The 12143-nt window shown below is 31.2% G+C and overlaps 2 protein-coding genes across 2 annotated transcripts; both read left to right on the top strand.

The window, feature by feature from the left end:
- Positions 1-1091: 1091 nt before the first annotated feature.
- LOC145008172 (DNA-directed RNA polymerases I, II, and III subunit RPABC5) lies at positions 1092-2531 on the top strand. Its single transcript, XM_078966793.1, has 4 exons — positions 1092-1248; positions 1346-1404; positions 1819-1913; positions 2230-2531. Exons 1-4 carry the CDS (start codon positions 1213-1215, stop codon positions 2253-2255), a joined length of 216 nt encoding a protein of 71 aa, XP_078822919.1. The 5' UTR covers positions 1092-1212; the 3' UTR covers positions 2256-2531.
- A 4021-nt stretch (positions 2532-6552) lies between these two features.
- Positions 6553-8861, top strand: LOC145011766 (uncharacterized). Its single transcript, XM_078970497.1, has 2 exons — positions 6553-7049; positions 7287-8861. Exons 1-2 carry the CDS (start codon positions 6796-6798, stop codon positions 8587-8589), a joined length of 1557 nt encoding a protein of 518 aa, XP_078826623.1. The 5' UTR covers positions 6553-6795; the 3' UTR covers positions 8590-8861.
- Positions 8862-12143: the final 3282 nt, after the last annotated feature.

Here is a 12143-nt window from a genome sequence, read left to right as displayed (position 1 = left end):
ACGAATCTCATATCTAATCAATAAATATAAAGGATATGTATGTCATATCTTATTTTTAGTTGGTTATTTCTCTTAAAAAATTACAATTTGAATTTTTAGCTGGTTATCCCTCTTAAAAATTTACAATTTGATTTTCTTTGAAGCATAAATAGGGATGGCAAAAGAAACCGAACCCGATGGTGAAAACTGAAAACCGACATATTAGGGTCGGGTTTGGGGTCGGTTAATTGGGATCGGGATCGGGTTTGGTATGCTTTTAGAAAATTTTTGCGGGTTTGGTTACGGGAACGGTAAACAAAATACCCGTCCCGATTACCCGAAATCAAAACCAAAACCGAAACCCGTTACCTGAAACCGTTAATATATATATATATATATATATATATATATATATATATATATATATATATATATATATATATATAAATTTATTTGAGTTATCTTCTTTGTTGTGAACGATTTAAAGATAATTTCTTGAGATAGCTTCGTGTTTATTTGTAATGCTAGTGTTTTGACACTTTTTTATTCATATTACTTAGAGTAATAGTGATATTATGGTTTATGAATGCTAGTGTCTTTATTGTTTTTGTTGCTACTACTAACCACTTATGTATCAGAACAAATATGTATGCTCTTAGTAGTTTTGTAAATTATCAAAATTATTTTGGATATGAATTTATGTTTGCATCACTAAGTCTAATGGTTTGTATTCTCATTTCATCAAAAAAAAATTTAATTTGAATGTTAAACGGGGATCCCCATTACCCCGTTGGGATACCCACAGACCCGATAGTGTTTGGTAAACGGATACCCGTTGGGAATCGAGCCGGTGATGGGATCGATTTTCATATTCGGGGATGGGGGCGGGATTACCAAAACCCGTCCCAAACCCGCCCCGTTGCCATCCCTAAGCATAAATAATAATATAAAGTTTCTTTTTTTTTTTCCTAAATATACAGAATATTTTTCTGTATATGCATGATTATGCTTTTATACGTATATCCCAAAAAATTAATGATTATTATACGATTCACCCTTAATTAATTATTTCCCATATCGGTTATTTTGATTTTTAATTTGAAGGGATTTTCACAGTTTCTCCAGTTTTAGGGCTTTTGCCTAATTCGAGGAGTATATAGTCCGCCAACACTATATTCGTCTCTGAAATCGCAGCTTTGAAATTGTGAAAACGAAAGTTTAGGGCAAACAAAAATGATCATTCCGGTTCGTTGTTTCACCTGCGGCAAGGTAAAACCCTAATACATCACCATCTATTTCCTCTACATGCATAGTGTTTCAAAGTTTCTTACATCTTCTTAGTATTTTCACCAATTTGTGTTTTCAGGTGATTGGAAACAAATGGGACACGTATCTTGATCTTCTCCAATCCGATTACACGGAAGGGTGAGTCATTTTATGTATTTTTTAGCTTCGTTCATGAATAAACAATTTAAAAGAAACCGAAAAAGCTAGGGTTTACAGTTTTTTTCGTACAGCAGATGGTTTAGTGTTTGTCGACTATTATTGCGTGTTATTAAATTCCATTGCTTTTTCTTGTTGCATCAAAGATGATGAACGTACGTATTAGTACATTTTTAACGCTTCCTTTGTATATCTTCCTCTTCATTGTTATTTCTTTTCTTGTTGCATCAATGGAACTTCATAATATCTTGACCTTTGGTATAGATTGTTATACATAATATGTTTACATATTGGCCAGTGGGTGAGGAAATTATAGTGTTTTTTTTTTTTTTGTGACTTTGGCTGTTCTTCCTTCTTCGTTCTTTAATTGCCATTTTTACCACTTGAGCTGTGCAGAGATGCTCTTGATGCATTGGGGCTTGTTCGTTACTGTTGCAGAAGAATGCTGATGACTCATGTTGATCTCATCGAGAAGCTTCTGAACTATAATAGTAATCTATCTTTTTCCATCCCCATCTCTCTCTAAAATCAATACACACTCACACATAATGTCTAAAAGTATTGAGAAAATGACTAGATACTTGGGGAAATGGAAGGAAAGGACACATTTATTAAAAGTTAGAACTTCATGGGCAAACCTCTTTTTCCTAACTTTCTCTATTAAGTCGTTCTTTATGTATCAAGTTAAAAAGAAACACCCATATGTAGCTTACTGGGTTAAGTCATGTCTCATTTAAGCCAATGTCAAAACGAAATAGCACCATAGACTTTCTACTTTTTAACAATCAAAGTGGTTTTTTGTTGCAGCATTGGAGAAATCTGATACCAGTTGAGAGGCTTGGCTTTATCAGAGAATGTTAATTGATGGAGTAAACAAGTGTGTACTTGTTGGTAAAAATGTTGGTGTTTCTTTCTAGAAGTATTGTAGAATCTTATTTTAAACTAATAGGCTAATGAAAAAGCAAATCTCAATTTTCTGCACACTTTCTGTGTTGATTATAACTTTGTGTATGTATGTCTACATACATACATACATACATGCATCCATCATATATGTATGTTTGATTTGTGTATGTTGCTTATAATGAATATGAATGTGTACTCTGCAATTCATGGGTGATGCCAAAAATTGGTCCTGCCTTCAATAATCGAGGTTGAGGTTATGAAGGTTTCTTTTTTGTACAATTATTGACATTGGCTTTTGTGGGTGGGTCCCTTGGTCACGTGACATGTTTGACTTGTCTTGTGATAATGATATTCTCTTCATTTTGGTAAATATGAACTGAGAATTTGCCTTCACGTTTACAATTTGAAGGTTGAAGGAGTTACATGCTTGATTTGCAGGAATGGAATTCAATTCCATTCCAGCAAAACCAATCATAAAGTGGAACTTGGATTCCGATGGAATTGGTTCTGTTTGCCTTTAGAGTTTTACTTTAATTTACGTAAAACAACAGGTTAGATAACAAGTTGATAATTTTTTTATTATGTTAGTTGGAGTGTAAATTACTCTTCAACGTATTAAACATCATTTAAAAAATCTATATCCCTACATGTCTAATTTATTTTAATAAAATGATTAAGAAAATTTATGTGTTTTAAAAATATATTTTGGTTGACTTTCAACCTAGTTGATCAAATTCTGTCAATTAAAAGATTAATTTCATAATCAGAATCAACTCATATAGTTAAATAAGTTCAAATTATTGCTGTCATTAATTTGTAGGATATCGTTTGAAAATGTTGTATATTTATATTTTCACGCTTACATTTTAGCCTAATTAAAAAAAGACACGATCAACAAGCGTTTATCGATGAGAATTCACGAATTAATGTTTAATATTGTGATTATTTAAAGTGTAGCGTAAAAAGGGAAGGCAACATGGGTTGCTTTTGAGTTTAATATTGCAATATCTAAAAATGCGTTGTAAATTAATTTAAAATTACTTTCCAGTAATGATCACTCTTTATAAGCCTGTAATTACATGTAGAATTTGTATAGATACCTGACTTGTTAGTTGTATAATTAGACACAAAATCAGTGTTTTTGTCCCTTCAGAAAAGATGTTGACAAGTACTTGATTTTTTCAACAGTTATTTTGAATAAATTTAGATATTAAAATTTTAATTTATAAAACTAAATTTGGTATAATTTTTTGATAAAAAAATTATAGGTACGAAGGAATTCATTATGGTAAACGAAATAAGCAATTGACATTAAGGGGTATTTAGGATTTCTTATATAAAGTGCTCTGGTACCTTATATAAAACACCTTATATATCGGCTTTTTCCATGTGCTTGTTTTTTTGCCATTTGATATCTCTTTGATTTAGTGTCAAGAAGAAAAAAAAAATCATACTAACTTGGAGAACAATTTATATATTCATTTTGTTCATATTTAGATTACTTTGATTTTATAAATGATTGACCAATAAACTTGTTAAAGTTTTCAAATGTTGCTAACAAGTTTTAAAATGTTGCTATTGTGACCGACTATCTTATATTATAACTTACTTGACATTTAGGTGATAAATTAAAACGAAATAGTAATTTATGGGGGTAATTATCTACTTGTTTGTTCATATTTAGGCAAATATATATATATATATATATATATATATATATATATATATATATATATATATATATACACACACACATGATTGACCATCAAACCTGTTAGAAGTGTTCAAATGTTATCGTTTGTAATTAATATACATTTTTTTATAATTAAATAACTTTGTAATATATCTTATAACTTACTTTTAAATTTACATTTACTATATTTTTTTTATATACTGTTATGAATAAATTTGATTGTGTTGAATCTTCCTATAGAAAAAGTAGCTGCGAATTTGCTATGGAATAAATAGCATAAAATTTGTTACGGAAAAATAGCTATGTAACTTGCTACAGAAATATAGCTATGAAATTTGTGATGGAAAATTGGTTACAGAATTTGCTATGAAAATTGCTATAGAAACAACTCTTTATAGATTAAGAACATTTTTAATTAAAATTGCAAGTCCAAAAACTATCAAAAAAATCTCAAACAAAATAAAACATTGTTGAAAAGTAATATGATTTTAATCACAATCGATAGAATGACATTTATTCATCCAATAAGTCTCTAAGCTATTTCAAACCTGATTAATGACATTTTTTTTATGTTCATGTGACTATCTTTTCTTCTAAATCTGCATCATGATATATGTTTCTCACATGAGTCTATGTCAAAATAATACTTCTGAATAATAAACTTAGTAAGTCATAAAAGGTTTAGGCATCTTAAAAGCATATATAAAAGAACATTGAAATATATTAAATATAACCTCTTTCCATCAAAGTATAGAATTTTTTTATATTATAACAATCTTTATAGAGAAAAATTGCATATATACAAGTATGTAGTCTCTTCACCTTTGTACGAGCATAAATAAATGAAAGAGGATCATGATTTATGCAACGTTGTATATATCTTCAAACTCTTTTATCTCAAAATTGTTATACTTGTAAAACACACGAATACTACATATTGTAACAAACAATAAATGATATAGATCGCCACAAAGCAAATTGTGGTTATTGAAATATTATATGAAATGAAAGAAAAATGAGTACAAAATAAGCAAATGGATAATTTTTTTTTGCTATTATTAGATAATTCATTATTGATGATAACTGGTTTATCAAAAAAAAAAAAAACCCATTGTTCATCATACATGACATTGAACACTTCTAAACGTTCGATAATCATATAAAAAAATAATTGTTTGAATGTGAACAAAACAAATAGATAATTACCATGATAAGTAAATTTTTTGTTTTAATTTGTCATATAGATGCCACATATGTATCAAATAATTTTACAACCTACGATAACATATCACAATAGTAATATTTGAATTCTTTTAACAAGTTGGTTCAATCTTGTAAAAAAAATAAGACTAAATATGAATAAAATAAACAAATAATTACCCTTCTAAATTATATTTTCTTAAAACAAAGACTAAATCTGTCAAATTTAATAGAATTTAATTGGTAGGGCAGGTTCTTTTTATATTATGAAACATGCATGATGCATTAAGTTCTCTTCGTATAAGTACTGACATGTATTGAACACGAATGTTATGCAAGGCATCGTTTCTGAACAATTTTTCTAGTATTTTCTTTATCATTATTGATATCATTTTTGATGAATGATATTTTTTTTTTTAATATTAATGATATTTGAGCTTATATATTCTATCAAACAATAATTATTTTTAAAGAATCTAAATAGAAATCAGAGTAGCAGTATTTTTTTAAATTTTATTTGATATTAAATTTCTGTCAAATTTTTTTATTATAAATGATGAAAAAAACTGTTATTAAAAAAACAAAAAATTCAATAATATGTAACACGTCTTCCATTTTATTCGTATAAACAGCATTTGTCAAATACGAAAAACTACTTTTCATTTTTTTACGTTTTAATATCCAATAAACTTATATTTTTTTTCCTAAAAATATATTTCGACACCACATGAGTTAAATATCTAATAAAATTTATCCTAGTCCTGAAGGTATATATATATATATATATATATATATATATATATATATATATATATATATATATATATATATATATATATATATATATATATATATATATATATATATATATATATATATATATATATATATATATATATATATATATAGGAAGTGAAATTAAATGCAACTGGTTGTGCTGGTATTGCAAATCTGCACATGGGGTGATGGAGCATCATGGTGGCATTGAAGTTGTGAGGCTTATTGCCATTTTTAGTGGAAAAACATAAAGGGGTTGTTAAGATTCTATATTTTTTTAGATGTTTCGATGAAAAAAGGTTTTAATAATTTCTTTATATTATTATATTTATAATTTATAATCATATTAATAAAACACAGTTTATTTGGAACTGGCCAAACTAAATATTACTCTTTTATGATCTTGAGCAAAAAACGATTATTATCAGGAACTAAATCAAACACAACCAGTTAGATTTTAGTCTTGATTTTATGACTCACTTTTGCTTTACTTTTTGGAAAAAAATAAAAAATAAAAACCGTTATAATTAATAATTCATCATTTCTCCTTAAATTAGCTGGTTGAACGTTGAAACTTTGTGCAGCATTCAATTCCCTTCTAAGAATTTCATGAGCTTCTCGTCCCCTTCCTTCATCCCCCATAGCCACCATTAACAACCCGTAAGAAGCTCTTTTCAACTAGCTTACACAAAACGTCATAGCCAAAATCTCCACATTTACTCATTCCTTGTCACACCCAAAATGTTTTCCCTACATTCCAGCTTCTGAAGGTCAACAGTTAAGGATTCAAAGCAGCAATGAGGGTTTTAGGGGAGTCATGGTGTTTTTGTAACGGTGGCGGCAAGTCGGAGAGAACAAAAGCCTCCATTTTCTCCGGCAAAGGTCCTGCTATGGCTCGAATTTCCACCGACGGATTGGTTTCCGGTACCGGATTCCTTATCCACCGGAACCTTCTCCTTACAACACACGCCATCCTTCCGTCGGTAGCTGCCGCCGAGGCCGCCGAGATCCGGCTTCAAAACGGTGTCGGCGCTTCCCTTTTCCCTCACAGGTATATATGCAGCTAATGCCTCAAATTGCTCTGATGTTAATATGCGATGTATATGTGGGTTGTGTACTATCTGAATTCGAAATTGGCGATGTAGATCACCAGATCGAATGTAGTTCGTAATTAATAATCCTAATTAGCTCAATTTTGATAGAACTAGATTCATTCCCCCTCAATTTTTCTAACACCGGTATCATTATAACTTATACTTTGCTCACACGCCATCAAATCGAATAACAGGTTTTACATAACTAGCTCTGTTCTGGATCTAACAATAGTGGGCCTAGACTCCATGGATGGAGACTCAAATGCACCATATCAGCAACCTCACTACCTGAAAACCTGTTGTAAATCAGGTCTAAACCTGGGTAACATAGTTTATATTCTAGGCTACACCGATAAAAACGAGCTAACTGTTGGTGAAGCAAAGGTGGTGATAGCAACCGACAATCTCATAAAGGTCTGCACCGATGGAGTCACATGGAGCCCCGGTTCGGCCGGGTTCGACCCACAAGGTAACCTCTCTTTCATGGTTTGTGACCCAATGAAGCTAGCCACCTCCCCAAACACAAAATCCTCTTCCACAACCACCACCTCATCATCTTCTTCATCATGGAAAAAAGATCTCCCATTGCAATTTGGCATCCCGATTCCTGTAATCTGTGATTGGTTAAACCAAAATTGGGAAGGCAACCTTGATGATTTGGTAAACAAACCAAAATTACCCCTCATTCGATTAATGTCCACAGGTCAAAGAAGTGAACAATCATGTACTTCCTTCACTATGCGACAAGTTTTTAAAACAATCGATCCTCACCAACCCGAATACATAACCTCAAAATCAGAAGACCAACCGGACCCAGACCCGGACCCCAGTTCCAGTTCTTCCATTGGTGAAACCCCGACCCGTGATCAAGGAATCCGGACACCCGAGATATACGAGTCGCCAAAATTGATCTCAGGTCCTTTCGGAAATTACCAAAATACCCCTCAGATTCAGCTTTTGGATATCAACTTCCCTCCTAAGAATAAGACCAATAAGATTGCTAATCCTAATCCTAAACCATCTGGGCCGGTGGTTAAAGAGCAATCAGAAGCGGAGATGGGTTCGGTGACCGGGCCCAGGAGTGAGGTGTCGGTGTCAGAGGGGCAAAATGGGTATATCAGTGAAGGGGAAACGACGATGTATTCGGCTGAAACAGCTGAGAGCCGTAACTATCCGAGTCCTAAAGAAGAAGGGCGTTTTGGTCAGAAAGGAGTTGGGATTGGGAGGAGCCAAAGCTGTGTAAACTACAACCGAAAATGGGTGCCGGTTCAGGGGAACACGGTGGCTCGTGGGAGGTCGCTTGAAAAGCAGAGAAGCTATATGCAGCAGGGTAGAAAGGTCTTTTCACAAGGGGCAACCTCTCATAGGAGTAATGACTATTATAGCCCTACTGTGTCTTCGATTATGAAGAAACGGAACAATGAGCAGTGGCCTAATGCTAATAGGTCTCGAAGTAGGCCCAGTGCGGTTCATTCTTCACCAAAATGGGCGTTTTAATGTCGTTTTGAGGTAATAAAAACTTTTTTTTTTTTTGAAAAAAAATAATATCTTTGGTCTCATTTTTATATATTGTAACTAGTTTCTAAATGTGCAGTTTGAGATAAAGATTTAATAAATCTAATTTTTTGGGATATGTTCTTGTATTTCCATCTAATCGGTTTAATTGTAAATTTTTTGTGACGAATTTGGAAAGCCAGAATTATATGTTTGTCCTTTGTAAAGATACCTGTTCATAAGGATTTCTTTATTTATTTTGTAATTTGTAATGATACTCGTTCATAAGTCATAAGTTGTGTATTTATTTGCGACTTATTCATTGATCCTTTGAAGTTTTGTAATTATAAATTAGACAAAATTGGTCATTGTGGCTTGCAAAATATCATACTTTGAGGACTTTTATAAAAAACGACATGCCGTTGATCCATGTGGTTTGTGAAATTTCATAAATGGTCATTCTGACGTTAAATCTAACTTTTCAGCTTTTAGATTTTTATGAAATGACTATTTTACCATTGTAGCAAATCTGCAATATACAAAAAACTCATGGGCCATTTGTATAATTTTGTAAATTTAAAATTTTGTTTATATAAAATTGATATATTTATATTAATTTTTCTTATTTGTGAATTGAATCGTTAATATTTTTTAAATTTTATGTAGTTATGGTTCATGTTTTTTTAATTGGATGCTTGATAAATCGTTAGCAATTTTAAGTTTGCATTTTATCATTATAATTATTTTATTTTTTGATTTATATTTTTTTATAATTTTAGTTATTTATTGTTTTTATTTATTTATATTCAAGTAATGAAAAATACAAAAAAATACAAAAAAATACAAAAAAAAAAAAAAAAATCAAACATCAAAACTGCAATATCATAGAGAAATAAGGTTTAATTTGCAAGTTACATATTAAAAAATTTAACTACTTTTTCTATTTTAATAATTATAAATCGCAAACATTAATTATAAGATACTCTAATATATACATATATTTTACACTTTTTGAAAAATGTTAAAAAAAAATTATCAAATTGATGAAAAATAAATTTAAAAGACCAAAAAATTTAAAAATAACACGAAAAAAAAAAAAAAAACCAAAAAAAAAATGTATGTATATATTAGAGTATATAACAATTTTGGTGTTTGAGGTTTTTTTTTGGTTTTCTATTTTTCATTACTTGAATCAAAATAAATAAAAACAATAAGTAACCAAAATTATATATTAAAAAAAACAAAGATGAAATAATGATAATGATAAATGCAAACTTAAAATTGCTAACCATAATAACGATGAAACATCCAAGTAAAAAACATGAACCATAACGACGTAAAATTAAAAAAAATATTAACGGTTCAATTCACAAATAAGAAAATTTAACGATAAAACAGTTTCAACGTTGTTAATTGAATTTAAGTTTATTTACTTGATTCAAAATAAATAAAACATCCGAAAAACCATAAATAATTAAAATTATAAAAGACAAAATTGCAAAAATGGTCCCTGTGGTATGCAAATTTTTGGGGTTTTAGTCCAAACAGTGACTTTTTTGGTTTCGTAGTCCTTTTGGAGTGGTTTGTATGTGAAAATGGTCCCTCCGAAAATTGAAATGACTATAATACCCTTGGGGTATTTATTTTTCATTTTTCTTTCATTATTCTTAAAATTTAATATTTATTTATTTATTTTAACAATTAAAAAAATAAAAAAGGTCCCACCTCTCTCTCTCTCTCTCTCTCTCTCTCTCTCTCGAGTTTCAATACCCAAAGATACAACCCACCATCATCTTCTTCATGACCTTCGTCTTTTTCAAACCCTAACTCGTCACCACCATCTCTCCTTCTAGTCACCAAAATACACTACCAACACCATGATCAGAATTCAAGACTTGTTCATGTTGCAGATTCGGTGAGTTCCCAGTTTACCCACCTAGATCGTATAAGGATATGGTGGTGTCGGAGATCTACAGTATCAATTAGCATTTACTCTCGTTCCCTCTCTTCCATTTTTGGGACACTTTTACAACAATCTTCAAATCTAAGTTTTACAATACAATAAGCAGTAGTGCTTTATGGAATTGCTTTATGAAGTTCTGGGGTATTATATGCTTTCTGAAGTTTCTGGGTTTTCTCAAATCTTAGGAATAGAACTACTTTATAAGACTTGCGGGAAAACAAATACAGATAGAAATGGGTTTCAAGTAAGAAGATATTCAACATTCTCGTCTTTAGAAAGAAGATATTCAACATTCTCGTCTTTGGAAATGTGTGTCAGATGTATGTATTTTGTGGCAGGACAACACCCAGATCGTGACCTCTAATCTCCCGCACCCTCTTTCGTATCTTTCTCCCTTTGAATCTGCTACCTTCAGTAGCCTCTGTTTTCACTGTCTCACAATATTCCTTCTCCCCCAACACAAACAGATTGACCACCACAACCAAGAAACACCTTAACACCTCCCTCTGCAAGGACATCACCCATCAACACAAACAGAACCCAGTTTTTGATGACTAAGAAGATCACGACTCAGACTCTTCCCCCCTCCCCCTTCATACACTCCGTCTGAAAACAAAATTCAGACTCGCAGTTGAACACGAGCGTATGAAAACCAAACCCAAGGGAAACTTCAGCGATCGATGTTTGTAAATGGTTGTTGGGGGGATAAAGCTCGATTGAGCATATAGGATACACAAGTGAATTCATTCTGAAAACCCTAAAGTCTCTCATCTTTGATTTCAAATCAAAACCACAAACCCTTTCTTACCCGATAATTCCTATATGAAAATCCTAGGGCTCTTTTGCACTGTCATGACCCAGATTGAAAGCGAATCAACACTCTGTTCTTGGTATAAACAATGGGGTATTTCAAGTTTCCAACTGCTTCATCCCTTGCTGATATAGGTGTTCATATGTCCTCATTGGTGTGTGGTTCTTGTATCTCGGGATTGGATTGTGCTGACCACATACTAAACAATTTCCCCTTTGCTATATCAGTTAGAGAGAAGATATTTTTCATGGTGCAATATGGATGTTTTTCACCAAGAAGATATACACGAAATAAAATGAAAAGAAGTGTGAGCTGTTGGACTTGTGATTGAACGAGAGAGAGAGAGAGAGAGAGAGAGAGAGGTGGAACCTTTTTTATTTTTTTAATTGTTAAAATAAATAAATAAATATTAAATTTTAAGAATAATGAAAGAAAAATGAAAAATAAATATCCCAAGGGTATTATAGTCATTTCAATTTTCGGAGGGACCATTTTCACATACAAACCACTCCAAAAGGACTACGAAACCAAAAAAGTCACTGTTTGGACTAAAACCCCAAAAATTTGCATACCACAGGGACCATTTTTGCAATTTTGTCATTATAAAACAACTGGTCGAAAAGGTAAAAAAAATGGCTCTAAAGGTTTGTTGTATATTGCAGATTTTGTATAAGGGTAACATAGTTATTTCATAAAAATATAACAGTTGGAAAGTTAGTTTTAACTTTAGAATAACCATTCATGGAATTTTACTAACCACAGGGACTAATGAAATGATATTTT

The sequence above is a fragment of the Lactuca saligna genome, chromosome 8 (genome assembly GCF_052625555.1).
Source record: "Lactuca saligna cultivar CGN05327 chromosome 8, ASM5262555v1, whole genome shotgun sequence".
Taxonomy (NCBI): domain Eukaryota; kingdom Viridiplantae; phylum Streptophyta; class Magnoliopsida; order Asterales; family Asteraceae; genus Lactuca; species Lactuca saligna.
This window is presented reverse-complemented; position numbering and strand designations above follow the sequence as displayed.

What these genes read in the sequence shown, in the direction of transcription:
- LOC145008172 (XM_078966793.1), top strand. Translation starts at nt 1,213, where the DNA reads ATGATCATTCCGGTTCGTTGTTTCACCTGCGGCAAG. An exon ending in CAATCCGATTACACGGAAGG is followed by an intron (nt 1,405 to 1,818) that starts GTGAGTCATTTT and finishes TGAGCTGTGCAG; the next exon opens with AGATGCTCTTGATGCATTGG. An exon ending in GAAGCTTCTGAACTATAATA is followed by an intron (nt 1,914 to 2,229) that starts GTAATCTATCTT and finishes TTTTTGTTGCAG; the next exon opens with CATTGGAGAAATCTGATACC.
- LOC145011766 (XM_078970497.1), top strand. Translation starts at nt 6,796, where the DNA reads ATGAGGGTTTTAGGGGAGTCATGGTGTTTTTGTAACGGTGGCGGCAAG. An exon ending in GCTTCCCTTTTCCCTCACAG is followed by an intron (nt 7,050 to 7,286) that starts GTATATATGCAG and finishes ATCGAATAACAG; the next exon opens with GTTTTACATAACTAGCTCTG.